This window comes from Saitoella complicata (genome assembly GCF_001661265.1).
Source record: "Saitoella complicata NRRL Y-17804 unplaced genomic scaffold SAICOscaffold_29, whole genome shotgun sequence".
In the NCBI taxonomy this organism is placed as follows: Eukaryota; Fungi; Ascomycota; class Saitoellomycetes; order Saitoellales; family Saitoellaceae; genus Saitoella; species Saitoella complicata.
The window spans coordinates 30060-57463 of record NW_017567020.1 but is presented as its reverse complement, the minus strand read 5'-3'; the positions used below and the strand labels follow the sequence as shown (position 1 = coordinate 57463).

The 27404-nt window shown below is 53.2% G+C and overlaps 12 protein-coding genes and 3 non-coding genes across 15 annotated transcripts; 5 read left to right on the top strand and 10 right to left on the bottom strand.

Annotated features, from left to right (window-relative positions):
* Positions 1-308: 308 nt before the first annotated feature.
* On the top strand, positions 309-1268 carry SAICODRAFT_73736 (uncharacterized protein; the record flags this gene model as incomplete). The annotated part of the gene is made up of 2 exons (XM_019170886.1): positions 309-404; positions 469-1268. 2 exons carry the CDS (start codon positions 309-311, stop codon positions 1153-1155), a joined length of 783 nt encoding a protein of 260 aa, XP_019021097.1. The 3' UTR covers positions 1156-1268.
* A 104-nt stretch (positions 1269-1372) lies between these two features.
* On the bottom strand, positions 1373-1446 carry SAICODRAFT_t163. Its single transcript has one exon. It is a non-coding gene; the product is annotated as a tRNA-Val (tRNA).
* Positions 1447-1790: 344 nt separating this feature from the next.
* Positions 1791-4604, bottom strand: SAICODRAFT_27913 (uncharacterized protein; the record flags this gene model as incomplete). Its single annotated transcript, XM_019167070.1, has 4 exons — positions 1791-3334; positions 3389-3598; positions 3654-4415; positions 4475-4604. 4 exons carry the CDS (start codon positions 4602-4604, stop codon positions 1791-1793), a joined length of 2646 nt encoding a protein of 881 aa, XP_019021096.1.
* Positions 4605-4959: 355 nt separating this feature from the next.
* On the bottom strand, positions 4960-7209 carry SAICODRAFT_10277 (TRP-domain-containing protein; the record flags this gene model as incomplete). The annotated part of the gene is made up of 1 exon (XM_019165205.1): positions 4960-7209. One exon carries the CDS (start codon positions 7207-7209, stop codon positions 4960-4962), a length of 2250 nt encoding a protein of 749 aa, XP_019021095.1.
* Positions 7210-8123: 914 nt separating this feature from the next.
* Positions 8124-8456, bottom strand: SAICODRAFT_27911 (60S ribosomal protein L30-1; the record flags this gene model as incomplete). Its single annotated transcript, XM_019167069.1, has 1 exon — positions 8124-8456. One exon carries the CDS (start codon positions 8454-8456, stop codon positions 8124-8126), a length of 333 nt encoding a protein of 110 aa, XP_019021094.1.
* Positions 8457-8638: 182 nt separating this feature from the next.
* SAICODRAFT_21960 (uncharacterized protein) lies at positions 8639-10623 on the bottom strand (the record flags this gene model as incomplete). Its single annotated transcript, XM_019166494.1, has 2 exons — positions 8639-10531; positions 10600-10623. The coding sequence occupies 2 exons, from the start codon at positions 10621-10623 to the stop codon at positions 8807-8809; spliced, it is 1749 nt and encodes a 582-aa protein (XP_019021093.1). The 3' UTR covers positions 8639-8806.
* Positions 10624-10997: 374 nt separating this feature from the next.
* SAICODRAFT_10274 (uncharacterized protein) lies at positions 10998-11992 on the top strand (the record flags this gene model as incomplete). The annotated part of the gene is made up of 4 exons (XM_019165204.1): positions 10998-11028; positions 11080-11188; positions 11243-11370; positions 11433-11992. The coding sequence occupies 4 exons, from the start codon at positions 10998-11000 to the stop codon at positions 11990-11992; spliced, it is 828 nt and encodes a 275-aa protein (XP_019021092.1).
* Positions 11993-12088: 96 nt separating this feature from the next.
* On the bottom strand, positions 12089-12162 carry SAICODRAFT_t162. Its single transcript has one exon. It is a non-coding gene; the product is annotated as a tRNA-Val (tRNA).
* An 837-nt stretch (positions 12163-12999) lies between these two features.
* SAICODRAFT_179783 (uncharacterized protein) lies at positions 13000-14941 on the bottom strand. Its single transcript, XM_019165886.1, has one exon. The coding sequence runs from the start codon at positions 14566-14568 to the stop codon at positions 13135-13137; it is 1434 nt and encodes a 477-aa protein (XP_019021091.1). The 5' UTR covers positions 14569-14941; the 3' UTR covers positions 13000-13134.
* Positions 14942-15315: 374 nt separating this feature from the next.
* SAICODRAFT_62460 (60S ribosomal protein L10) lies at positions 15316-15960 on the bottom strand (the record flags this gene model as incomplete). Its single annotated transcript, XM_019169913.1, has 1 exon — positions 15316-15960. A coding segment is annotated over one exon (645 nt), but the record flags the coding sequence as incomplete, so codon positions are not given.
* A 1143-nt stretch (positions 15961-17103) lies between these two features.
* On the bottom strand, positions 17104-22500 carry SAICODRAFT_97782 (PP2C-domain-containing protein). The gene has a single exon (XM_019172129.1). It carries the CDS (start codon positions 22476-22478, stop codon positions 17175-17177), a length of 5304 nt encoding a protein of 1767 aa, XP_019021089.1. The 5' UTR covers positions 22479-22500; the 3' UTR covers positions 17104-17174.
* SAICODRAFT_32137 (uncharacterized protein) lies at positions 22461-23444 on the top strand. The gene has a single exon (XM_019168128.1). The coding sequence runs from the start codon at positions 22605-22607 to the stop codon at positions 22983-22985; it is 381 nt and encodes a 126-aa protein (XP_019021088.1). The 5' UTR covers positions 22461-22604; the 3' UTR covers positions 22986-23444.
* Positions 23445-24043: 599 nt separating this feature from the next.
* On the bottom strand, positions 24044-25235 carry SAICODRAFT_32136 (siroheme synthase-like protein Met8). The gene has a single exon (XM_019168127.1). It carries the CDS (start codon positions 24924-24926, stop codon positions 24105-24107), a length of 822 nt encoding a protein of 273 aa, XP_019021087.1. The 5' UTR covers positions 24927-25235; the 3' UTR covers positions 24044-24104.
* A 164-nt stretch (positions 25236-25399) lies between these two features.
* On the top strand, positions 25400-25473 carry SAICODRAFT_t168. Its single transcript has one exon. It is a non-coding gene; the product is annotated as a tRNA-Met (tRNA).
* A 767-nt stretch (positions 25474-26240) lies between these two features.
* SAICODRAFT_10269 (uncharacterized protein) lies at positions 26241-27367 on the top strand (the record flags this gene model as incomplete). The annotated part of the gene is made up of 3 exons (XM_019165203.1): positions 26241-26319; positions 26634-26788; positions 26843-27367. 3 exons carry the CDS (start codon positions 26241-26243, stop codon positions 27365-27367), a joined length of 759 nt encoding a protein of 252 aa, XP_019021086.1.
* Positions 27368-27404: the final 37 nt, after the last annotated feature.

Here is a 27404-nt window from a genome sequence, read left to right as displayed (position 1 = left end):
GAGGGCTTGAGAAACTACCTCCAGTAGATCCTTGCGTGAACTGGAATGGACATGGGAGTTTTACGTTTACGGGAGCATGTAGGAGTGTATACCTAGGTAGTTCATCGTTTTCTTCATCTGCAATGGCATCTAGAACAGTGTCAAACTGTAAAAGATACTTCATCATGGTATGGCCGTATCTGTTTGTTTTTGCTTTCAAAAGGTGTGGTGGGTCGAGGATGACGTCAGGGGCAGCTGTCGCCAGCATATAAGCATTCACCTCCCAGGACGAGATGACCAACTCCCATTGCAATCTCAATTGATCCATCATGTCCGTTCAAGATCAAGCAAAATCCTACGCATACAAAGGCCTCGCAGTCGGAAAGCAGGCTGCTCTCTCGGGCACCTACCTCTATCCTCTTCGCGTATGTCACCTCCCTCCCCTCACTCTTCCTCGGTCGCAACAGTGAATTAACATTGCATGCGTAGGGAATTGTCTACCTCGCCTCCTCCCCCTCCCTCTACAAACCACTCCTCCAAACCCTCGCCCCGCGCCTCGCAATTGCCTTCACCACCGCCGTCTTCCTCTTCCTCTTCACCTACCTCCCCCAAGCCACAATCCTCACCCTCTTCTCCGGACCCCTCGGTTTCGCAAGTGCGATTCCATTGGTGTTGAGTGAAGCTGGGTTTCTTACGAACGTTATTGTCAGGATCGTTGGTGTGGGAGAGGGTGCGATCGATGAGGTTTTCGATAAAGTGTTGATTGCCGAGGGAATGGGAAACCTCGTGCAGTCATCCTCCGCCGCACAGAGCAGCAAGCGCCGTTTTCTGCCCAAGGTTTCACTCTCGAAGGAAGGATTGGTTCGCTACCTCATCTCCCTCCCCCTCAACCTCCTCCCCATCCTCGGTACCCCCCTCTTCTTCCTGCTCAACGGCACCAAGCTCGCAGAATCCCTCCACGCACGCTACTTTTCCTATAAATCTCTTTCGGGCGAGCAACAGCACGAGTTCGTAAAGGAGAGGTATGGAGAGTATACCGCGTTTGGGGTTGTTGGTGTTGCGTTGGGAATGGTTCCTGTTGTGGGAACGTTAGCGGCTTGGACGAATGCTGTTGGTGCTGCGCTTTGGGCGAGGGACTTGGAGAGGAAGGGGGCGAGTGCTAAGAAGGCTGAGTGATTGCTGCTGTTATGAGATGAACCATGAACAATGAAGGATGGAGAGTATGATTGAGGGCGCGCTTGGTCGCCGTTTTTAGGATACGATAGGAATACCTGGTATGCGTGCTCTGTTGGACCACATTGAATGAAAACCACTCTCTCTACAACTGGCACCTCTCATCATACCCAGGTACGTAAAAAAAAGGGAGCATTTAGCCTATCGTCGAAGGCAAAAGTGATTCCGCCCGGGATTGAACCGGGGACCTGCGCCGTGTTAAGGCGCCGCCATAACCAACTAGACCACGGAACCTATTGGATGAAAGACGACTGCTTCTGTGATTCCTCCAACCATATCGTCATGATACTGCTTGGGATAGTAGCTGTCAAAGGGCAGCTGGAACGGAGAAGGCGTCTAGGCTCCCGTAAATAACATTGGTTCAGCACCGGAAGACATACGATTTCATGTGCGCAAACACCTAGGTAAGTATACGTAGGGTGGTCTTGACGTTCACGAGGTTAATATGGCATCCTTCCTGTCAAGTCTTGGTTCCAAGACCGTGGGAACGATTATGATTAAACTTAGCTATACAATCCTCGCCAAAAAGGAATGTTTACGCTGGATTGTTTGTTTATGACTTGTGTCCGACAAGGCTTTCAGGCCCAAACCCACTTCCTGAACCCATACTCCAACCGCTCCCATAAGCCCGTCGCACCCTGCGCTTCCGCAAGACTTACGATATCCCTCTCCTCGATCAAATCCTTAGCCCTCTCCTCATCCCCACCCATACACTTCGTCGCGATCTCGTCTACGACAGCCCTAACAAGCCTCTCTTCATCACGCTTGCCACTCTGCGAGGGCGTGGCCTTGAACGCCAGGACTCGGATATCACTCGATCCCTTCCCTCGATCGACAGTGTTGTTAATACTCCTGTGATTCGTACGGATTGCGTCTGGATCACCTGCAACATACCGCAATACAAACCCAACATTCCGTTTCGGGTCCGTGAAGACGTGATGGAGGGTCGACGTGATGTACACACCCCGCTGAATCGAAACAACATTATTTAGCGCGATTCGCTCAAACGCCAACACCCTCTCCGTCTCGAAATCAAACCGACAAGCATACAGCGCTCCCTCTGTCAGCAGCAACACCAACTCCGTAAAATCCCGTGTCTGAATTGTATTCGGTTCAACAGGAGAATAGAGCGTCCACCCATCCAGCATTTCCTCCCCTTCGACAATGACGATACCAGCCGTCACCTCAATCGCATTCTGCCGCATCTGCTCAGCTTTAACGAGACGTCCCGGATCCTCATTGATCATCCGACTTTCAAAATCATCAAACGCATGCGCTGAAACACCACCAAGCACGAAATCAATCACGAGCTGTGTAAAGAAATCGCTCACGACATTCGTGAAATATCTCGTCAAGGAATTCGTGGCGTCAGCGATCACCCCTTTGTAGTCCCTCACACCGGTACGGACAAACTCGCCTTTAAGGGCTGCGGAACCGGTATAGGAGCGGGAGATTGCATCCCCGTTATCGGCCCAGATCCAGTTGAGGTTATCGGAGTCTGCGATTGTTAGCTCGAGGTTGAGCTGTTCGAGCCAGCGGTTTAGCACAGCTTTGCCGAACGCGCTTTGTGCCACATTGGTGCGGTCAAGACAGTCCATGCAGTTTGTGCGGAACACTCCTTTCTGACGGGAGCCTTCAGATGACCATCCGTATTTAAGGAGTTGCGCATCGATGTCCTCATTCGCCACCAACCGCGAAATATTCTCAAACTTCATGCCCTTGCACTCATGATGAAAATCGAACCACTTCCATCCGACTGCTTCGTCATGCAGGTCTCTCACCTCCTCCTCATACTTTGCTCCCACGATCGCCTCCCGATTCTGGCTTTCCACAAGGTTGACGCATTGTACACCACCATACACTCTCTTCAAGTTATCGAAGTGTCTCTGTAGCGCTTTAGTATTCGCCGCATCAGACCGATGAAGCTGCGGGACGGGATGCAGCGTATACGGCGATTGTGAGAAAAACAGCGGTATTGAACCCCGGATTTGAATATGCGAAAACCAGGTTGGTTCAGCAGACGTTTCACCCGGTGAAGGATAGACAAACAAAGCCTCTTCCGTCTCCACAAAATTTGCACAATTCCCATCGTCATCCAACCCACGCCTCATATACCGCAGACCTGTAAGCTCAGCTTAGCACGATTCATTATGGAGTGGGCGAGGTCCGAACTTACCATTCCGTAAACAGCTCCGCCGTGAAACAATAGTAAGAAACCCTTCTCCCTTATCTTCCGGTAAGTTCAATTTTCGTTGACCAAAGAACCCCTGAGTAAGTTTCACGCAAAATGACTCCAGCCCGGCGTCGGCGAAGGGTTGTGAGATGTGGTTGTTGAAGATGTATTCGCGGCGTGGGCCGTCTCCACCCTGGAATTGTCTCGTGAAATCTGCGAGGACTGTGTCAGCGAAACTCCCAAGTATCGGACTGAAAACTGCTCTCACCATGCACGTAACAAAAGAACATCGTCTGCGAAGAAAACAACACCTGAATGGTCTTCACCAACTTTCCCACCAAGCTCTCCGCCGTAAATCCCTCATCCTCCAACACCTCTTTCTTCACTTCCTCCGTTGTTTCAGCCTCCGACTCGGCATCGGCTCCAGCCTCAGTCAAGAACGGATCCGACTTCTCCTTTCGCGGGGTCGCACCGCCTTCGAAAAGTGCCAATTGATCCTGTCCTTGAGCACGGAACCCCTTCCTCCCGAACCAGCCTTTCATGATACGGCCGTACAATCCTCTTCGCTTAATCACGTTTTCTGCAACGGGTGCGCGGGGTGGACTTTGTGCGAGTGAAGGGGACTCATCGAGGACAATGCTTTCATCTGCTGGATCGGTCGCTGGTTCGGCGGATCCGGCCTTCGTAACGCTTCCTTCATCGTCGTCACTGCAATACTCAGACTCGTAATCAGAACCGGAGTCGTCGATGGTGTTATCCTCTTCGTCATCGTCGATAATGCTCCGCGACTGTTCGTGCTCCGTCTGGATCTTCCGGAGCTTCTCCAGGATTTCTTTTGCTGGCTCGTATACGAGTGGAATGAGTACGACGTCATCGACACGATACACCCGTTCTCGCTTCTTCTCCGTCGGCAGGAAACCAACATCCGTAACCTTCGTGAGAGCGACAAGATAACTCTTCTTACTGTCCAGCCGCAGCAGACCCGCTATGCCGGAAACCCGTAACGAAACATCAGACGAAACGTTCCTTGCTGTATACAACGTCGGTTAGAACCGGATTGACTACACCACTCTACCTACAGAGACGAACCTGATGATTCCGAAGCAACCTTCGCATCCCCAAACGAGACCCGCACCCGTGGCCCTTGCACATCATGACCAGCAGCGGCGATCAACAACGCTTCCTCCGTCAACGTAACCGTTAACTGCCTCTGACTCATTCTGCCCTGCTGTCAACCTTAAGATGCCCCTATATTGCACTTCGATGGATTTGTTTGCAGGTTACCGCATCGGCCGCCAATTCGGGGCGAACGCAGGTGTGCCGCTGCGGCGAACCGCTCGCGAGCAAGCCGCACCCTGTTCGCCCTACAAGTTCGAACGATGGTAGAGAACAGCACATCGATTGTAATTGTAACGAAAGTTTCAAAGAATGTCAAAGTAACTCCAAGATCTGCCAGACAGTCCTTCCCAATCGCACTGCCGGCCTATAGATCAATCGATCCCACGCTATTGCGATATCAAAAAGTGGGAAGAAAAAAAAATGTCTAAGAGAATGTTCCCGGCACAATCTACGCTCTAGAGGCGGTTGTTTTGTGCATACCCCCTCGAATACGCCTCATACACACTTGCCGTCCGATCATAATCCGCCGCATTGGGCACCAATCCCTCCCGACTCTCCGTCCTGTGGATCCCCTGGCCATGGCCGTGTCCCCATCCAGCGATCGTGGGACCCTGGTAGGCATAATCCTCACCACCAAGCGAGTACCGCTCCTTTCCGATATCACCCTCCTCCGCAACTAAGACTCCACCACGAGAATCCGGCGAAGACCCACGCGATCGAGAAGGCGAAACCTCCCGTTCCTGGAACCCGAAACGGGCAAAGTTCTCCTGCGTTGGGGTTCGCATATACCCATCACCCCTCTTCAACCCCAATTTCTCCATATCATCCATCTCCCTCTCACTGCGTCTCATACTCCCCCCCTTCCCCATCGGCGTCAAGGTCGTAAGTACATCCTCATCATCACTCTCCCCATTCTCCATCTTCTTCTCCTGATTCTGATTCGGCTTCTTGGGCATCATAGCCTTGACCGCATTCACAATAATCAAGATTGCCAATACCGCCGTCAACACACTCTGAATCACAATCAACGCAACACCCGTAACCGTCTTACTCGTGGCCTGAATCCCCAATTCCTCGACAAAGATGAGAAGACAAACGCAGGACAAGATCCTGACGACAGAGATGACGATGTTGATGATGTTCGCACCACGGTTATCGTAGGGACGGTCCCAGAGCATCAAGAACAACAACAACACTTCAGCGCCGAGTTGTCCACAAGTCTGCACCAATCCATTCCCATCCGCAAGGGCGATAAACGCACCCTTGATAAGCGAGTACAGAATAAGCGGGATGAAAAACCACCAAAACCGAGTCCTGAACGAGTCGTAAAACAACCCATACTTCCGCAACCACGGCTTGTGTTCATACAACTCCTGAACACCACCCTGGAGTTTACGCGCCCTCCTCGCCAACATCACGATCCTCACTGTAAAGAACGCAAGGATACCCGTAAACAACGCCAACGTAATCGCAGCCAACAAATCCGCCGCCCACGAATCCCCCCGTCGGAACTGGTACAAGCAAAACATCGCCCAAGTCCCATACAAAATCAGCACGACCCTAACGAGCGTACCACTCAAGAACCACCAATACCTCTTTCTGAACCCTTGGAGTTTTTGGGGACATTTGACTTCGAGGATGACGCGGAACCCGAGGATGAGGACGGAGATGGCGGCGATGATGATGAGGAAGATGAGGAGGACTGTCATGAATGTGTTTGTTGACGGGACCTCGATTTGTTCGCTGAAGGCTTTGAGGCCGTTCACGACGGTCGTGAGGGATGAGTTCGAGTCAGTCGAATTATCGGCCTCCGTACCCGTCCCGAGTCCGCCGATCGTGATATCACGCTTCAACAACCCATCCACCAACCCCTCCAACCCCCTCTTCGCAACCGTCGTCGAAGAAGAAGAATCCGATCCATTCCCAAACGCCAACGTTGTATTCCTCAGCGTCAAATAAGATCCTTTTGTCAAGCTCCCCCCACTCTTCACCCGAAAACCATCGATTCCATTCTGCATCCACTCCCATCCCCACAACCCCGTACTCCACTGGAAATTCTTCGCAAAGTTGCGGTAGACGGAGGGGTAGTTGACCGATAACGCACCATTGAGCGCGATACCCTGGAACCACCACATCACCTCCACGAACGATGGGCTAAGATGCGTGGAACCCCCCGCACTCGAGGAACTCATCAAGGACCCGAAAGTACTCAACGCAGCCGCACCGACCGCGATACCGATGGTAGCGTATTTGACACCCGCGACATCGGTCGATTTCCCGTTCGTCACGGAAGATGTCAAACACGCCAACTCCGTTCCATCCTCGGCATATAGTTGTAGTGTCGCCTGTCCATCCAAATCCGGGATTTCGAACGCAATACTCGGGATTTGACTCACAACACCCCCGGGCACCGCAATACTCCCACTCCCACTAAACGCCCCACTCGGCACCGGACAAAGTTGTTCCACATTATACGCACACGGCGAGAAAGTCTTACTGAAGACGTTATTACCGTACGCGGTGATATTGAGGACAGCGGTGACGTTCGCGATGGAGGATGAGGAGCCGGATACGTCGAAGGTGACTTCGGATGTTGATTTATCGAATGAGACGTAGAATTCTGAGACGGTGATTGTAGAGTTGGAGGAGCAGAGGGAGAAGCCGTCGGTTGAAATTGTGTTTGAGGCTCGTGCCAGGCCGGCCATGGCGAGAGCGAGGAAACTATATTTACTGAACCCGAACATCTTGTAGCTGCCGGGATGTGTGCTGCTGTAAATCGGAATCTATCCCTTCTCGTTGTAATTGCTGTAAGATGTAAGAAAAAGGTGTGAAGACCGCCTTTGTCGAACGCGAGAACCAGCTCCGAACGACTTGCTGCTTCTTATTAACGAATGGTGGCCAAAGTCCGGGATCCCTTCGCTGTTGAATTGTCTACCGTCCCTTCTTGGCGAGGGTTCTGGGCATAGATGTACCTCCTGCTGGCGGCTTTGTTTACCTCGTTAATCAGGATGCATGCACGGAGTTGGATGGCGCGCGCCGGTGGATATTGGACGGGAAGGGCGACTGGGCTGTTACAGAGAAAGGGAAGTGTGAGGGTGAGGGTAGATGATGTTATGGTCGTCTGAGGCAATCGACTGAGTGGTCGTCCAGCTTGACGGGAGCTGCACCAGCTCGAGGTCGACGTCGCCGTCGCTGAAGCGCTCCTTCGAGAAAGCAGATCATTGCAGCCGCATCCCCGTCCGCGGTCCCATCTCGGTCTATCCGCAAGACTTTCGCACATTTCAATTACAACTTACGACATATCGATGAACAAAACGGGCAAAAATTCCCCAGAGGATAACCCCAGACTCATATTGATACGGCTAAGTAACATCATCAGACCTAAATCGAAGACATCCAAAATCCGCAACATAGCAAGCACGTAGGCGCACATCCACAAGAAGAGACATAAGATTTACTCAAATCACAGGAATCACGCGAGTGAAACCTAAACCACACGCACAATCAGCATCAGAACAAAAAGCGTCTCCAGCCATCTCTGTCTCCAGAGCGACCTTCTCAAACGCATCTCTTCCCCGGGGTTTAGGAGAGTTACGAACAGGGGGATCAAACATACCATTTAAGCGGCTTGAGAAGCCAAGATGTCAGAGTCACCAGCATCCTGGATAGACATGACACCAACACGGAAAAGCTTACCACAAGCAGTTCCAAGATCAATGTTGTTACCAGAGTAGTGGTGAACATTGGTCTTAGCCAACATGGCGTAGTACTCGATCTCAGACTTGCGGAGAGGAGGGCAGTTGGCGGCGATGATGATGAGCTTGGACTTGCCGGAGCGGAGCTGCTTCAAGGTGGAGGAGTAACCGAGGGTGTACTTTCCGGACTTGACGACGAGGGCGAGACGGGAGTTGATGGACTCGGCGTTCTTCTTAGACTTCTTGATGGGGGCCATTGCTGCTGTTTTTTTGTCTGGGGTGGTGGAGATGCTCGGGTTGGTAACTTTTGCGAGTGAGCTCGAAGTTTGGAGGACAGGTGTGGCGCGTGCGGTTGTGAGTGGGGCTGGTGCTGCCTGTCACAGCCGAGGAGCAGGGTAGGGTTTGAGCGCGCGGAGTACAGCATGGCGAATGTCAAACGGTTCGGTATAGGAGACGTATAGCCAGATCATATCATTCTACCAATGCATTTTCCTTCCATACAAGAAAAGATGCGCCTTCGTAATCCCAATCACCCAGTCACAACTCTTTTCCACTCAAATACTCCTCATCATTTTCCTCGCCGCTTGCTCGCCATGACTTCTTAGGCTCAAGCAGCCATCTCAACATCATTCTCCCCGATCGTAATCTCAACCCCAACTCCACTCCCAGGAACAACCTTCTCGACCACCTCCCCACCCACAAACGCCCTCTCACTCGTCCCCACCCCTCCTCCATCCCTCGTCCAAATCTTATTCTTCAAATCCGGCGCATGCTGATACCTACACTTATCATTCTTACACCTCGCTCCAAACCTACACGGGATGGGAAACTTCCCATCATCGCCCGCGGGGTGGAGGAAGTGGCAGTTGGGACGCGTACACGTGAGTCCGAAATGGCAGGGGATCTGGACTGTCGTTGAGGTGTTTGCGTCGTGGCGGAAGGGGCAGGCGTCACCCTTGGCACAGTCGGGGTAGAATTTGCAGGGGGGGCGGGTATCTACCTCTTTGTGTTCAGCTGCGCCGTCCATGGCTGTGTCGCCGTCGGTTGCGGGCTTGTTGATGGCGGGGGATGGGTGAGCGCGGTCGCATTCGGCGTCAGCGCAGTCTGCTCCGGAGGGACATGGCTCGGGTCTCAATACGAGACCTTGTCCTTCGGGTGCGGCGGGGGTGGAGTGCGCGAAGTAACATGCTGCATTCTGGCATTTCGAGTCGTACTTGCACAGCGGTGCATCCCCACTCACAACCGGCGACACTCCCTCCTTCTTAACCCCACCAGCACCGTTCGTCTTCGTTCCGTTTGAGGCGTTGTTCTTTTGCTGTTTTGTGATAAATGCTTGAACCTCGTGCACAGGCATATCCTCCCCAGGATGAATCCCATCACAAGTCCCCCTCGGCTTCGGACACCGGGGGAACATCGGACACACCTTCCCCGGATGCGGAAACTGGCACTTCTGTCCATAAGGACACATCGGCCATTTATTGCATCGAGGTTTCGTTTGTCGTGTGGGATCTGCGCCGAGGCGTTGTGCGAGAGTGTTTGGTGGAGCGGGAAATTGTCCGTTGGCGGAGAGCATGGAGGCCATGTTTGTTGCCATTGCGAGGACATGGGCTGGGATTGGGCCGAAGGGAGTTTGTACCATGCGGCCGTTGTTCATATTGTTCATGTGTGGGTTCATCTGTGCTCCACCACGAGCACCACGCTGGTTCTGGTTGTTCATCCCTCTTAATGGTCCTCCGTTTGCGCGTCCTCCACTCCTAAGCCCACGATCCAACCCCACTGGCCCACCCCCTCTTCTCGGTCCCGTCGGCGGCGCGATATCGTTCTTCGGTCCCGTTGGTACAGCTACTCCAAGCTCGGGATCAATCGATTTTCGGCGTGGTTTGGATAGAGTATCGGGATTCCGCTCCAGTGCTTTCGTGAGCTGGTTGAATAATCGGGGTGCTGGGTAGGGGTTCCCTGCTACCCGTGCTCTTCCTGTCAATTTTGCTGGTTGGTCGTCCATGGCGGCATCGTCGTACTGTTCGTACTGCTCATTCTGATCCTGCTGAGGGTCTGCATCCGCCACCGTGACCGCTGCCGCTTCTTGGGGTCGGTGTTGGGGCATCAAATGCTCAGGCGCAACCGTCCCGCCTTGCTCAATATGCTGTACCAGCTGCTTCACCCAAGTACCAAACGCCGGATCATATTTCGCGCCGAAAAGATCGCTGAGTTCCGTGTTCATCTCGGCCTCCTGTTTGCCGTTCATGGCCATGACGGTGATGAACTCGGCGTACATTGGGCCGTCGTCGGCTGCCACGAATCCGTCTTGTACAATCTTCTTCTCTACGCAGGACTAGAAGAGAGGAATGGTTAGTATATGCATGGTCATGAAGGTTTGGGGGGGGGGGGCGAGATACGAACCATGACTATTGCGTTGTGGTCCATCCTGAGGATAGAGTTAATGACTTGTATGCTTCGATGAGCTCTGCTGGACGCACAGCTGCTTGGATGGCTGTCTATAAACGTCTCCTGAGGTTTGTCGTCGTTCGTATGTTTTTGTCGTAGGCGTGATGCGATGTTTGCGACCCCTTTAGACCTAGGCCTATTGCATCCCGTTCCGAACCCGCAGTCGTCCCGTGATATGGAGAAAGATCCTTTTTTTCATTTTGAAATGTTACATTTGTTAATATACTTCTACTCAGTCTACTTCTCCTACAAGATACCTGATAACCTCGAGGGTCCCTGCGCTGGCCGGTGCCCCTACGGACATGCACCAGCTGCAGCTCTTGAAGGTTATACATCACCACCATATCACTACCATGTCATTGAAGCTCCCCGTTTCCGAAGAAGGTTCGCTTGTCCTCGGTGCCGTTTTCTCAATTTCACTGACAAATCGAACAGATGTCATCATCAAGTCCCGCCTCGCCGTGGAAGAACGCCCTCTCAAACGCATCGTAAAACAAGTCGGGAAGATCACGTCTCTAACGGAACTGCCTACAGGCGAAGAACTGTATGTCCTTAATCACCGATGATCCAAAAATTGTATTGACGAGTTTATGGACAGTGACGCACTACGAGAGGAGCTAGATCTAGAGTTCTCCTCCTTCTCCAACACCATCTTTCGACAACAAGTTCTCCGAACAGCAAATGAACGGGAAGTCGCGCGCTACGAAGCCGAGAAACTGTCAATACGTCCGTCTTCCTCTTTGTGGTGTCGTGCTTCACATTGACAATCAGCTGACCCTTTGAACCAGAACAATCCGTCACCCAAACACAAACCCAGATAACCCAATCCCGCTTCGCCCTCTCACACGCCCTCCAATCCCGCGCCCAAAAAATCTCATACGACAACCTCGCCCGCACAATCCTCTCCCGCCACCCTAAATCCCGGTCCGAGATCAACGAAGCCATTTCCGAGCTTGAGAGGGAGATAAGTGAGTTGGAGCAGGAACGGGAGGGGTATGCGGAGACGTGGCAGAGAAGAAAAGAGCAGTTCACGAATGTGGAAGCTGGGCTGGAGGGTATGCGAAGAGTTATTCAGGGCGAGCCGGAAGGCAGCGCGGAGGAGGAAGGGGATAGAGAGAGCGATGAGGTTGATATGGTCGATACACCGCGAGGAGCGACGTCGGGGACTGGAACGCCGAGTGGGACGCATGCGCCGTCACCATCGAGAGACCGCGAACGGGAACGGGAACGGGAAAGGACGGTGGAGAAGAGTAAGGAGGGAACGCCGAATTCAGGGTCTGGAGATACTGCTGAGCCAGGGCAAACGGAGGAGGGACAGGGAGGTGGTGATGAGATGGATATGTCGTGAAGCGTGTGGACAGTGCAAACGTCTAGGAATAGATACTACGCGACGGAAAGCAAAACGCGATCATTGGAAAGCAGCCAGAAGACTAAGCAAAAGATGTGATTCCGCCCGGGATTGAACCGGGGACCTGCGCCGTGTTAAGGCGCCGCCATAACCAACTAGACCACGGAACCTATTGGATGATCTTTCACAGCGCGTCCAATATAGTAGGCTGATCGTTTTCACGCGTTTTGTCTCCTTCCGCAGAGAGGCTGCTGTCGTGATGTGAGCCGAAAGTGTCTTATACCATCGTCGCATGTTGAATGAGGCCCCCATAGCGACTCCTGTTTGACAACGCAGCATGGGTCTACCAGGCTTTCAAGACGCCAAGATGACTCTTGCTCTGATCGCTTGGCGTTTCTCGTTGCTGCCCTACCGGATCGGGTCGGGTCACCGTGGGACATTTGCGATTCGCGTCAGCGAGAGCTTCAGTCTTCAAGCGAGCTGAAAGCGACATTAACAAATCTTTTACAAAGAGATTCTCCAAGCGCTCCATCTGACTTCTCCACAACCATTTGACACGGTTACCAGCTTCCGCACTGAGTCCCGGTGCTTGTTTGACTGACACATGCCCCGAGCGTCCCTTCGCCGACGATAGAGGATTGCTACGTGTAGTTCTTCATGGGCGATTAGGCCACACCCATTTCCTATTCATCGCTTTCTTGGCGTAACAGCTAATACGTGGAGGGAGTCTCTTCTCTTTTACAGCTCCATTTCGGTTCACGGACTGAGGGGTGGCAGTGAAAGGCGGAAACTTCATTCCATCATATTTGATAGCTTCCGGAAGACCCGGTATCCTCGAGCTCATCTCTACACACCGACGAGCCTATCGATAGTGCCAACCTTAGATAAGCTCGATAACCGGTACCACGAAGCGCTCAATGCTCCACATGTGTACAACGTTAACAGTAATTAGGCGTGGCTCATTGAAAGAAGTAAACCATAACAGGCGTCTATGCAGGACTGTGTAAGCCTATCAGAACCGGCCCAACGAAGAAAAGCACCCAAAACCCCGTCCAGCACCCAGCATCCCCGTTCCCATCAGGCATCCATATGCATGAAACCTCACAAACCATTCCCTCGACCCCCCTCAAGCATGCACACTCTCAAATCTCCGCCCAACTCCCCATCCACCCAACCCCAAGTACGCCCACCCCCGTCGTCCTCGTAATCAAACTCCGACTCTGACTCCGACACGTCCAGCTCCTCATCGGTTTCGGTGAGTAATGACTCTGCGCCCTACGGCCCAAATCACTTAGGCGCCTTTCCCAATTTGAGGTTAGGTTGGAGTTCATGGTGTAGAGATCGGGACGGTGGAAGTGGAGACGGACGCGGTCGGCGGTTGTGGGTGGGTGAGCGTGGTTGTTGGCGTTGGCGTTGGCGTTGGCGTTGGCGTGGGGAGAGGTGGGGTGGGAGAGGGAGTGGAGGTAGGACTGTACCGCCCGCCAAATACTCGTTGCCAAATCCATCTCTTCCACAGCCCCAGCCCCACCCCGTCTCGGCCTCGAGTAATCCTCCCCCTCCAGCCCTGCAAACCCCATACTCGCCGCCCTCCCCCCCGCCATCCCAAGCTCAGCAACAACCCCATCCAAACTATCACTCCCAATACTCCCCACCACCTCCATCGCACTCGCACTATCATCCGGCGCCAAACTCCGTGCATCGAACCCTGCAGGACTTGGCGGCGGTGCCCGGGTGCGGTGGGCGGAGGAGGTGGGAGAGAGGGAGCAGACGCGTTCGCCGAAGAATACTTCGAGGACTTCGTCGTCTAGGTGGAGGAGTTCGCGCATGACTCGTCTCACGATGCCTTCTTCCGCATTTAACGTAGAAGTTGCGGGTGCTGGTGCTGGAGGGTGAGTGGAGGTGGGTGGTGCGGGTATTTCGACGGAGGGGGATAGAGGTGCGGAATCGACTGTTCGCATCCATGCCTCTACACGGCGGACGCTTGCTGTGCCTTCGTCCACTTCGTCTACATCCACCACGGCATCTGTCCCATGTGCTTTTCGCTTTGTTTCCTCGTCGGAGGTGGGGGTCACCATGACGTCTGCGAGGAGTGAAGCGGCTTCATCTTCTGTGGAAGTGGTGGTAACTGTCCGTGCGTCGGATGCGGTACTTAATGTTAGTTCTTCGTGCACGCTCGGGAACTGGAGTGCTGGTCCTCGGCGTGCTGCACTCACTTCAACAGCCTCTCCACTCCCACTCTCGCTCCCGCTCCCACTCCCGCTCCCGCTCCCGATCCCCCCACCCGTCCCACTGGAAAGTGTAACAGCCTGACTCTCCACCCCACTAACACTACTCAACATCAAACTCCCCGTAACCCCACTCCCCAAACTCTGAATCGAATCCCTATGCCCCCCCAACCCCGGCCTCCCACTAAAGATAACCCATTCCCGTTCCTGTAGGTCCCGGTCTGATACGGCGGATTCGCGACGTGCACGTCCGACTTCGGCGGCTTGGAGACGTTCGAGTGAGGAGGAGGTGTCCCGGCGGTGGTAAGTTGGGTGGGTGTGATGGGGTGTGAAGTAGCCGTAGGAAGCCATGACGTAAGACTGACTTTCTCACTGGCGGCAGAGGTGGGTGGTGTAGAGCAGATATATGCGTATGGTCAAAGGAGGGTTTATATGGCTGCTGCTCCAGGCAGACTTGCTGGTTGGTTGAGGGTGTTGTTTGTGGTTGGGGTGTTGGTGGAGTATTTGTACGTGCTCTCAGCAGCCGTGGGGGACGCGGACCGACCGGGGGCGATAAGGGAAAATGAAATCAGTCTACATGAACACTACGAGGCGAAGGTCTGTGCACGATTCGGTTGGGAATGACCTGGGATGCAAGGAAGTATTTCGGTTCGATCAGGGAACGTCGGATCATACTTTTGGTCTATCTCGGAGGCTCTTTGGTTGACAACGAGTGGCAGCACGGCCGAGGTGTCCGGGTACAATGGCCTCGTCGACGATACCTGTCCCGAACTTCGACCTCGGCGTATGTCGACACTGAAGACTTTACAACATGGTACATGTGCTCAAGGGACAGGCTCTACATCCTTGGCAATTCGAACACAGACACATGAACAGGCAACACGCACACGCACAAGCACGACACATGGACAGACAACTCTGTTTTTGAAATGGCATCCATTCTCCCGAGTAGGTGTAACCCAAGTTTGCAAAAAGTACAAGAAACCCGAACCCCCCTGACCCCAGAAAAAAAAGATATCTCCCTTCTAACACCTCCTCACACCAACTTTTCTCCACCTCAGACTTCTCCAACTCTCCAAAAACTCACAAACTCCACATTTAAGCGGTAGCGTTGAATTCGGGGAAAGCCTTCAAGTTCTTCTCGAGGGAACCACGGTTGGTCAAGAACTTGACGTAAGCACCGTCGGGCTTGACACGACCCTCCTGACGGAGAGCAACGTACTCCTCACGGTTAAGGGAGGTGAAACCCCACTTCTTGGAAACGACAATCTTCTGCTGTCCAGGGAACTTGTAGGCAGAACGCCTCAAAGCCTCGATGACAACAGCCTTGTTGTTGTCACGGGTACGGACGGACATGATGATCTGGCCAATGTTGACACGAGCGACCAAACCATTGGGCTTACCCCAAGCACCACGCATACCAGTCTGCAACCTATCGGCACCAGCGCAAGACAACATCTTGTTGATACGGACGACGTGGAAGGGGTGAGGGCGGACACGGAGATGGAAGGAGTCCTTTCCGGAGGTCTTACCGATGTACTTGTTGGCACAAATACGACCGGCCTCGAGAGCCTCGGAGGAGAGCTGCTCGTACTCGTTGGAGACGAGGTGGACACAGAAGGGGAACTCGTCAACGGAGGCCCTCTTGCGACCGAGGTCGAAGATGCGGATCTTCGGGTCAGGGACACCACGGTTGTAGCGAGACTTGGGGAAGGGCTTGTTCTTGCAGTAGCGGTAGCACCTAAATAGAGGTCAGTAAACCCGTTCAGATAACGTTGTATGTTGGTCAGCATTGTTCAGCAGTGCGATTGGCCATGGTGGGTCGAACGGAGGACCAGCACGACAACAAAGAAAATTTGTTCCGAACGAGGACAGGATAAATGCTGGCATTGACGCATACAAACTGACTCGCTGAAGTGTACTGGAGCCTTTCTGAGCAATTGCTGAAGCAAGGCGGACCCTGGGATGTATGTCGACCAAGGCTGGTGCTGACAGGACGGTGGCGACACCATTCAAATTCGAAACAGCACCTTCCAGGTCAATATCGAGCAGAAGAACGGTACCGTCGTTGTCGTAATAGGCCATAGAACACGCTGATGACCTTGCCGAAGCCGTACAACCGCCCATTGACCCACACCGAATTTGTTTCCGAAACCCCCATTTTCGACCCCTCCAAAACCGACCCAATTCGCCTCCAAAGCACAATGCACACTGCTGAACAACGCACAAACAACCACATCTCTCACTCACCTAGCCGGACGACGAGCCATTTTTACTGATTTTTCGGGTTGGTGTTGGGTGTGACAGAGGGGGCAGAAATTTGCGGACACAGAGGTTTAGAGGTCTTGCGTGCGCGCGGGTCCCAGGGCGCAGCTAACCTTTAGGGCTTGGGCTGCTTTGAAATCAGGAATGGGTGAGCAATGATTGCGAATTATAGGGAGGGATAGAAGGGATATGGAAGACGGAATCGGCTGTTGAGCGTGCCGGGTGGCAAGGATGAGGCACGGTGGTTGATTTGTCATCGACTTGATATGCGTGGGGCCCGGGTGGGAGTGGGGGCGACACCAGTGTGATGAACACGGGAAGGGACTGCTGTTGCGGATCAATGATGGAATGGGTTGTTGATTGAAGTTACACCTGTCACACGTTTGTTCGGCCAGCTGTTGATGCTCTTTCTGGCAATGAATGCTGGTACACCTCGCTGAGCGGACATGTACACAGCTCAATGACTCTTGTCAGATAGCCACGACAAATTCCGTATGATTATCCAAGTCAATTCAGTATCTTTTTTAGTCACTACTGCCGAAACAAATGCCCAAATCCAAAACCAAGTAAACCCAAGTAAGGGTATGTCAAACCCATGGCCAACAAAAACAAACAGAAAATCCCGGTACCCTATCAAAAACACCATCCACACCCATCCATATCATACCTCGCATCCTATCCTATTCTATCACTCACTCCGCATTCGGTTTCGGAGGTTGTTCAGGCTCTGGTGCACCCACAACTGCTCCAAGATTATAAGGCTTCCCAGAATACGTCGTAAACTTCGGTGGAGCAGCCTTTGCTGCAGCCGCAGCAGCCGGACCAACGTTATCTTCCAATTCAGACGCGTCGGCCGGTTCATCACTGTACGTCTCCGAGAACGCCAACAAACTTCCTCTCCTTCCATTCGCCGGTTGAAGCTCACTACCAAGATTCGCAAACAAGCTCTGTCTCCTACCAGCAGTCGTAGGGAACGGCTGGGGTGGTGGCGGGGTAGGCTGCGTCGAGGGAGCGAAACCATCAGGCTGCAAAGCCATCAAACTTCCTCTCCTGCTACCGACAATCGACACCGGTGGTGCAGCAGCCATAGCATCCATAAAGCTACCCCTCCTCGGTGGTGCAAGCGGCATCGGTGCGGCATACGACATCGGCGACGGTGCACTACCAAAGTCAGCCAACGAGTCTCTCCTGGACGCCGTAGCAACAGACGGCGACGGCGTAAACTCAGTTTGGTCACTGAATGCAACAGAAGCAGCCCTGTCAGAAGAGTAAGCGACCGAGGATGGTGTAGCCGACGCACGGTCGATAGCTGATCCCTCAGCCAAGAAGCTGCCGAGCATACCCTCGCTCAGGTTGTCCATATCAAGCTGAGGAGCGGCTTGCGCGATTTGTTCCTTGGCGGCCGAGAGCATCGAAAATATGTCGTTCGGCAGGAGACCCATCGTCGAAAGTCCCGCAGGGTGAAGCGATCGAACAAAGAGATTGAACATGCAGTTCTCAATTCGAACAAGGAAGTTAGCCATGTACGAGACCAATTTCCAGTCCTCGACATCTTCAGAAATCTTTGATTCCATCGTAGCCGCCAATATCTTCAGAGTCGCTTCATCTCTACCAACAGTCTTCTGACCAAAGTAGGCACCGCAGATCTTCTCCAGTCTGAGTGCAATGATACCCAGCGAACGGACATCCGCGGGTGAGACGTGTCGTGGCTGCTCAGACTGGAACATCAATTCCTCCTTGGGAGCTGGCGCAACCTGAGGGTTGAGCTTACGCTCCAACTCGAGACGGCCAGCCAAAGACTTGGGATAGATCAAGTGGATGAACTCAGGGTTTTCCAATCCCTTGAGCTTGCGCTCACCAAGAGGTGCAAGACCAAACCCGAGACGCTTCAAAGACGAGATCTCCTTCTTGATTTTGTGAACCAAGGCCTCATCTCCAACTTCGTTCATGATGATCTCCTCGTCTGTCTCGGCATCCTCGAACTTGTGGATAGCATTAGCAACTTCAGAAGACACCGTAATCTGTCCACCATCCGCAACAGAAGAGACTCGAGCTGCACGATTGACAATGGGCCCGAAGTAGTCCATACGACGAGTGATCGGATCGACTTCACACACTGGTGCACCATGGTGAATACCCATACGGACCCACAAACCACGGTACAAGAGTTGCCCAGTCTCAGGATCGAAAACCTCCCTACCGTGCTCTGAATCAAGAATTTCTTGAGGCCAATCCGCAGCCATCAATTCAGTCTGGACCTTGAAACACCACAACATCGCACTGGTGACAGCAGCAAATGTGACCATGAATGCGTCTCCTTCGGTTTTGACCTCGTAACCACCAGCGGACCGCAGAGAGCGACGCATCACAGCGTTGTGTACCTTGATGGCTGCACGCATGGCAATTGGGTGCGTCTCCCACAGCAGTGTCGAGTTCTTGATATCAGTGAAGACCAAGGCAACGTTACCAACAGGTGGAGGCACTTCACGCTGCAAACGAGCCAAGGTAGAGTCCTCAATGTTACCCTCCTTCCCTCGACGCTTTTTCGTACCGATGATGAAATCATCGTCAGGCGTGGCAAGACCACCGGGGAGGTTCTTGAAGGCTGAAGCATTCCTGGTCCGCCTCTTTTTCTGCAAGAAGATATCTCCGACGCCGATGACCATGACAGTGATCTTGCCATGGGCGCCGTAAGCGATGGCAAAGTCACGGAGCTTCTGAGCAGCGAGCATGAGATCCTCGCGCTCAGTTCGTGCAATATCAACTGCAGTCTGATAGGACATGCACTCCCAGAGCTCCTTGTTCGCGACAATAACGAACTCGTCGTTGTCAGTCAACTGGAACTCATTTACCTGCGGAGCAGCATTGACCGCAGTGATATGCTCAAAGTGACCGAACGAGCGGGAAATCTCAAGTGCGTCGTTAACCTTACCAGTCCTCGAGATGTATCCACCAGTAGCCCGAATACGCTCGACCTCAGCAGCATCTCCTGGCTCATGCTTGCGAGTCAAAAGGTGTGCCTCACCATCGCTCTTGGAAACAACAGCCATGGCAGTACCAACGTTCGCGACATACATTGTCTTGTCGGCGATGTACACAACGGTAGCACAAGCACCCGAACGAATGTCCTCAGGGGTTGGCAAAGCGGAAGCCGAAAGATGCCTTGGAGGTTTGATGTCCTGCTGCTCTTTCAATGGTGGCACAACGAGCGCGCCAAGATCCTTGTTCAGAGTTAAGAACGTGCGTCTGAGAGCGAACGGAATGCCCTCAGTATCCCTCAACTTCTTGAGCTCCAGTGTAAACGTCGTGGTAAACGAGTCCTGGAGGTACTTCGAGACCTTGTTACCGCTATCGGTTTGGATCATATGGTGACCATCGAACATTCCAAAGATGACCTCATTCTCCTTTCCGCGGAAGGTGGGGACGACCATGTCAATGATAGACAAATGCTCGTACCAGCCGAGCGTATCTGCCATACCATACGACATGTTCGCAACCTCCGAACCCGTGGTACGTACACGCCGGTCCTCTGTCTGGTCTGGTACGGAAGGCGTCACGAGCGTGACGTCCATAAGTCCAAGACACCTCAACTTTGTCAATGCATTGAAATCCGAAAGATTACGCTCCCTGGACGCGATGTGCGCAGACTGGGCACTCGGCTTAATCTCCAACCTCTTGTTACCAGACAAGTTGAGGTACTTCAAATCCAAGTTCCAGTTCCAATTCCAGTCGTAGGGCCAATTGGCAATGTTGTACTTGAGCGTGTTGTTGCTCACGTCTAACACCAACAACCTTCTGATTTTTCCGAGCTCGGCAGGAAGAGTCTGCAACTTATTGCCGTTGACGTGCAAGACCCTCAACGTACCCATGCGTTCCAAGTCATCAGACGGCAAGCTAGTGAGCTCGTTACCGGAAAGATGTAACTCGTACAACTGCTGCAACCGTCCGATCGCACCAGTAGGAATCTCATAGATATCGTTGAAGGACAAGTTCAAGCGTCTTAACTCGACCAATAGCGACATCTGCTCAAACACATCATCAGTCAAGCGGTTGTCACCCAACGACAACTCCCGCAAAGACTCAGCCATAGTCCCAACCACACGGCTACTCGCACTCGAATCTTTTCTCGGAGGCGCAACGCCATCAACACCGACCTTCTCCTGCTTCGGCGCCGGTGGGATGGGGAACTCATCCAGCAAGTTACTAGAAGCATTCAACGTCGTCAACGCAAACAAATTCCAGATTTCCTGAGGAAGCTGCTTCAAGTTGTTGTTGTGCACATCCACGAACCTCAACTCCGTAAGCTGTCCAATCTCCGCCGGTAGTGCAGCCAACAAGTTGTTGACACACGAGAAGTACGTCAACCTCTTCAAATGCCCAATCTCCGGTGGCAGAGAAACGACATGGTTATTATCCAACACCAACTTCTCCAAATGATGCAAACTCTCGAACAAGTTATCCGGAAAACTCGCAAGCTTCGCGCTCGCCAGATTGAGCACCGTAAGACTCTGTCCAACAGCAACAGCATTCGGAATCGCAGTGAGCGCATACTTGGTAATCGGGTTCTTGTTGAGGTGCAGCACCTTCAACCTCCTAAACCCATTTTCAAACTGCGTGACTTGGTTATGACTCGCCCAGAGTACCTCGATCATCGGTAAGCTGGCCACGACATCCAAATTCGTCAACGCGTTGAACCTGATATCCAACTCTCTCAACCCCGTCAACCCCGCAAAGCCCGGTGGCAAAGCTCCAACAAACTTATTATTCGTCGCAACGAACCTCTCCAAATTCTTCAAATTCCCAATCTCATCAGGCAAGGATTCCATTCCATTGAACGACACATCCAGGTCAGTCAGATTCATCAACTCACACACAACCTTCGGAAACTCCCTCAATCGATTCGACGAGATATCCAACCACTTCAACCCCTGCAACTTTCCCGCCCACGCCATCGGCAACTCCACCAACATATTATTATGCAGTTTCAGCGTCTGTATCCGCTCAAACTCCTCCATGCCAATGTGCTCCACCTCTTCGAGGCGATTACTCCCCAGATCCAAATCCGTCAACGTATCTTTCGCTTCCTTGAACGCGACCGGCGCCGCTTTGGCGCGGTTGTTTGCGTATCGGAGTTCACGAAGCGCAGTGCACGCTTGCACGAAATCCATCGGTAAATCCAACGATAAGTTCCGACTCACGTCCAAACTCTGAATCCGACTCGCGTGGCGATACAGCGCAACCGGAATCGTACTCAAATTCTTCCCCGCGAGTTGCGCATGCTCGAAACTTCCCAAAACCGCCGCATCCTCATCCGGCGTGAAGGTCGGTACCGTGGTCGTCGTAAACACAAACCGACACAGATACGAATTATCTTCACGGCCGAGCTCCTCGATCCGGTCTTCGTCCGTATACCCGACCTCCTCCAACAACTTCTTCTGCAACAACATCGGTTTATCCTTCGCTCCCAGAACCTGCGAGATCCCATTCCTCACAACGAGCAACTGAAACCCCGCCGTACTCGTCAAGAAAAACTTCCTTGCAAGGAGCGCCATCATCTCCGCACCAGTCGAGTCCAGTGGACATTGTACGGTCGAAAAGGTCCCATCATCCTTAAACACCCGCGCAAAGTAATTATTACTCCCCTTCCTCCCAGGAATACTCCTCGAATCGGGCACACTCCCTCCGCGACTCTTGCTCGGTTCAGCTTGTTTTCCTTCCTCGATCGTCGTAGGAATCCGTGCGAGACTCGGACTATCGCCTCCCGCAATCGTACTCGTCTCCGATGCCGGACCAACGACACCCCAGGAATCAGGAGCACTCCACCCCGCCCCTGCGAGGGACGCTTCCCGACTTCTGGTGTCGTCGATGTCGGAGATGGAGCCGTGTTGTGTCATACGCCTCAACAACCCCTTTTTCTCCGACCCACCTGCGTTGTTGTTGGTTGATACGATTCCACCGAGATGACTCAAATCTGTATCCAGGACAATAGTTCCCATACGTGCGCCTGAACCACCTCGTAGACTGCTAGGAGGGACACCCGTGCTCGGTAGTGCAGAACTCGCGAATGAGTCCTGCCTCATTGCTTTCTTCCCCTTTTGCGCGATCCCCGTCAAACTCGGTACATGCCCCAACCTCGATCCTCCATCCTTCCCATGATGTCCATGTCCGTCCTTCCCTTGCCCGTGTCCATGCCCCAAGAGGTTAAGATGCGTATGAGAACGCGTAGGCGCAATCGACTCCATACTCGGCACCCGATCCAACCCCACCATCGAACCCCCTGCAATATTCCCATGCGCATCGAGTGGAACATGTCCCGCACCTCCACTCCCCGCCTGCAAAGAAGAACTCCCAACGCCATGTTCTCTGACCTTCCTCTTCAACTTCCCGAAGAATCCTTTGTGTTTCCGATCGGACGAATGCGCACTACTCGGGCGGCTCTCTACCGCGGCTTCCCTGATGGGGGCTTTCCCGCTTCGTCGGAAGTCCTCGAAATCCTGGTATAAGAATGGGACGACGTCGGCGGAGGGGTTATGGTCTGGTTTGAGGACGGGAGGGGCGTATGAGAGGGGACGGTTATTCGGCGCAGAAGTCGCACCGGCGACGTTGGTGGAGGAGCGCATCGAGGGTGTTCGGGCACCGAGGAGGCGGGATTGTGTGTGTGCCATAGAGAGGTTCGGAACGATACTGCCTGCCCTACGTGGTGGTCCGCTGGGTAGGATCACTCCTGGTGACGCTGGTGGAAACAAACCAGATGTAGACATCGTACTCCCGCACGGCGTCGTCGCAGTCCCAGGCGAGATGGGAGCGTTGAAGTAATCCAGCGGAGATCCACCGGCTGCTCCACCAGTTGCTACGCCACTAGATGAGTCTCGACGAGAAGTAGGCGCGGTGCTGAGTTCGGATGAAGTCATGAGACTCATTGGATCACCGAAATCGTGGGTCGGTGTTGATGGGACGGACATATTCGCGCGTGAGGGTAGGTGTGGAGAGGTGTGTGTCCGTGTCGTACCCGGGCGATGATGACCGCTGGGGGGGGTAGGCGTCTCGGAGAGTGTCGAGGACCGTAGACGCCGTGATGTGGATTTTGGGTCGGCCGTTTGAGGACCGATGTGGAAGCTTGCTGGAGCCGTGGTGGGCAGATCGCTTTGCGTGTTTGCCGCGTGATTAGCGGCCGGGATAGGAGATGCTGACCTGGGTTGTCGATTTTGTTTCGTGTTCGTTTGGATCGATAGTTGTCGCTCTGGTGTTTTCTTACGTTCGTCGGTCGTCGGTCGTCCCATGGTAAGCGATCCGTGCGCAGGTCTAGTGAGGGTCGAGGGTCCCCGCATCTCAGCAGCAGCTGGGTCGTAACATTACTCGACGGAAGAATTATCTGGTGACAGTCAGTGAATAGCATGTATTGCTTAACTATCATGTGCCTCGACCTCCTCGAACACCTTGTTCTCCATCTCATCTCATCGGGCTCTGTGCTCCCCTTGCTCTTCACTCGTTAATCGCTACATACGTACACATTCGTTTCCCCATTTAAATAGCAATGTGGTCTCGTTAGCACCCCGTCAAAACCCGTCCACTCATTCGTGCTGTACCCGCTATCCCAGACTCGTCCTCGCACATCCCTCCACTTACCGGCGTCTCGCCCACATAAACGAGGATAATGCGCCAGCAACGAAAGAAGCCGTCACCGCAGTATACCACACAGCATCCCTCCCAAGAGCTCCGCATTTGAAGAAAGTCCTACTCGGAGACGACGGGACCGTCTCACTCGCATACCCATCCAGAATCTTCTCCATAGTCTCCTCATCCAACTCCGCAAGCTCATCGAACGACCACTCATCGCACACCTTAATCATCCATCTCATCCGCTTAGGACCTTCCTCAATATTCGGTGCCCTCCTCCGCAATTTCCGGCGCAGTTGACCGACTTTGTCGATTGCCTCAGCCGTACGGGCAGGTAACGCCTCTGCAATCCTCCGGCGAATGAGGTTGGCGAGTTTGGGGCCGTTACCGTTGGTGGAGACCATAATCTGCAGCGCGCCATCCCGATGCTGACTCCCGAAGTAGAAATCGCATTCGGGGGGGACATCTGCAACATTGACGGGTATGCGGCGCGCTTTGCACAACTTGTAAATTTCCCTTGATGCCTCCGGATCATCAATAGCCGTGAGACACATATCCACCCCTTCCAAGTCATCCTCGATAAACGTGCGATCGACATACTCCACCTGACCCTCCTCGACGCGATAGGCGACTTCGGGGATGAGGCCGGAGCGGGGGGAGATGACGGTCACCTTGGCGTCGGCTTCGAGGACGTTGACGATTCGGCCGGCGGCGACATTGCCTCCGCCTACGATCAAGACTTTCTTGTTGCGTATTTGCCAGGCGAGGATGAGGGATCCGCCCTTACGGATGGGGGGGAACTCTTCGTGGGGTTGGGGTTCTGTCATTGCTTATGGATTATTTATCGCTGTTTGCTCTCGTTCGAATTCGTTCGTCGATTGCTGGAATATCTGTGGGTTTGACTGATGAACAAGCCTGGGCACTGGTGGGGAATGAGGAAGGAGAGGGTTGCTTCTTGCTTCTTGCCTCCTCTTCACGCCGATAATTTCGATGATCGCTGATCTGCAGTCCAGTGCGATAAGGTAGAGGGGCCTTACCCATCCACCGAATCGGGAATAGCGTGTCTGCGGTAACGAAGACCCGATTCAAAACGGACTGGGCAAAGGGAAATGGAAATGGAAAGGGAACGTGACGGGCGGAAAGATCGATATGGCAGGTTTTGCGCACAGAGAGGAACTCGCGGGCTTTGTTTTTATGTCTTGTCATACTGAGTGGGCAGCAATGCTCACCCAGAATTCGTCCTCGACGCTTCCGTGGGGGTGCATTTATTTGAGTGTACCGGATAAATTGACAAGAACTAAGCATCGTAGGCAAGTGGTTTAAGCCGCCGGGCTCATAACCCGGAGATCGGAGGATCGAAACCTCCCGATGCTACTTTTTATTCTTCCTTTTACCCGCATTGTTCCCACGCCGTTTTTGCGCGTACCCGTCTCCCGAATTCCCCGTTACCCATTCAGCCCGTTGTTCAGTTACGTACAGCAGATGATAATTGACACCGCTATGGTCCCAAGTGCTGTATTGAGAAAAAGCGTCGAAAGTCTGGGGTATTCGTAAACCGGATATTGCATAAAGGCGATCCAGTTACGGCAAATAGGAGCACGAAGCTCTGATAAACGGCAATGTGTGATGTATCCCCTTCGTTGCGGGTGAGGTGTGCGGCAAGCCGTCGAGGGGTTCTGCCAACCATTCGGGATGGACTTTCACAGAGCACAAAAGTTTATGTTCAGGTTGACGAAGACATTCAGTGAAAGTGGAGATAATGCTTACCATGAAGACTGAAGAGTATGTCTTCGGGTGGAGGTGCGGTCTGCGATTGTTATCCTCCGCCACGGGTTGTGTTGGACGGCAGTCGTGATACGTCTTACATAATTGGGTGTAACCACTGACAGTATCCTAGTTGACTACTGAAGGGTAGTATTCAAGGGATTGTGTGTTGCTGCTGGTTATCTAGGCCTTTACAGGGACTTGAAGTTCTTATACAGAGTCCAGAGTTCACCGTTCACGTCGGCAACTAGCCGAGCTAGCGGCGGAGCTAGTCGCGAACGGCACGGCAGCGACAGACCTCTCGACCGAGCAATACACCGTCCATAATCCTTCTTACCCCAACATCAATACTCAGCAGCCTTCGTGAGTACGAACATATGTCCACTCACGAAGCCTTCACCGCTGCCGGCCCGCTTGCCAAGTCGTCTGCACCTCAGGGGAGGCCTGAGCGTACACGTATAGTGCTCCACCCAACTGCGGCACTAATCACACGACAGAGCGCCCAGAAAAACTTTAATCTTGCCGCTTCCCCAAGGGATCGAGTTACCCAAAGGGCCAACGGCTGCCCGGCAGCTGACGCGGTGACCGGGTGAAAATGCACGGAAACGAGGTCATGGGGCTACCCTTAACATGTGGTGAGATCAGGGAGCGTGAACGAGGGAGAGGGTCAAAACCCCGCAGCGACGCTTGTTCATCAGCTCGATCTCTTCATCAGCTCGAGTCTTCATCAGCTCGACCTCTTCATCAGCTGAAGTCTCCTCATCCATCAGCTCGACTCCACATCAAAACCATCATGGCCGCGTCACCCGCTCCCGAAATCCCCACCCTGTTTGGTGCTGCCCCGTCCCAGACTACCCCAGCCGCCCAATCAACCAACAACAACACAACTACATCGTCCTCCGGCATTGAGGTTGGCCCCGAGGTTGTACACATGGTCATTCACCATACTTGGGCAAGAAGGCTGACATCCACGTTATAGTCTCAATCCGATCCCGCTCCCAAAGACCCCACCAACATGCACGAACGCGAATGGAACAGGCAGAGCATGCGCGATGTCGTTACCTCAATCGCCATCCTGATGGATTCCGAAGGCAGGAGTAAAAGTCAGAGGGAAAAATGGCTGCCTCTGACAGAAATTTTCAACAAGCACCCCAACAACGACCGTAGTGTTAATGCGATCCGCTGCAAGACGGTGGCCATGGGAAAAATCAAGAAAGATAAGTTCATTGAGCTACTGTCCGACTCACAGTCCGCCGACTGGTCACCGGAGAAGGTTAGTGATTACTATGATCTATTGAACACCTTTTTGTGTGTGCCGGAGAAGCAGTCGACTCCGAAGAAGAATGAGGGTGCCTCACATCCCGAACCGTCAAACAATGAAGAAGACGAGTCGGACGACGCCGCATTCAACAATTCACCTCGGGCTATGAGTCCCCCGACCATCTTTGAGATTGCTCAAACTTTGATGACGGATTCAGCTCAAACTTTGATGAATCCGTCATGATGAATCCGTCATCAAAGTTTGAGCAATCTCAAAGATG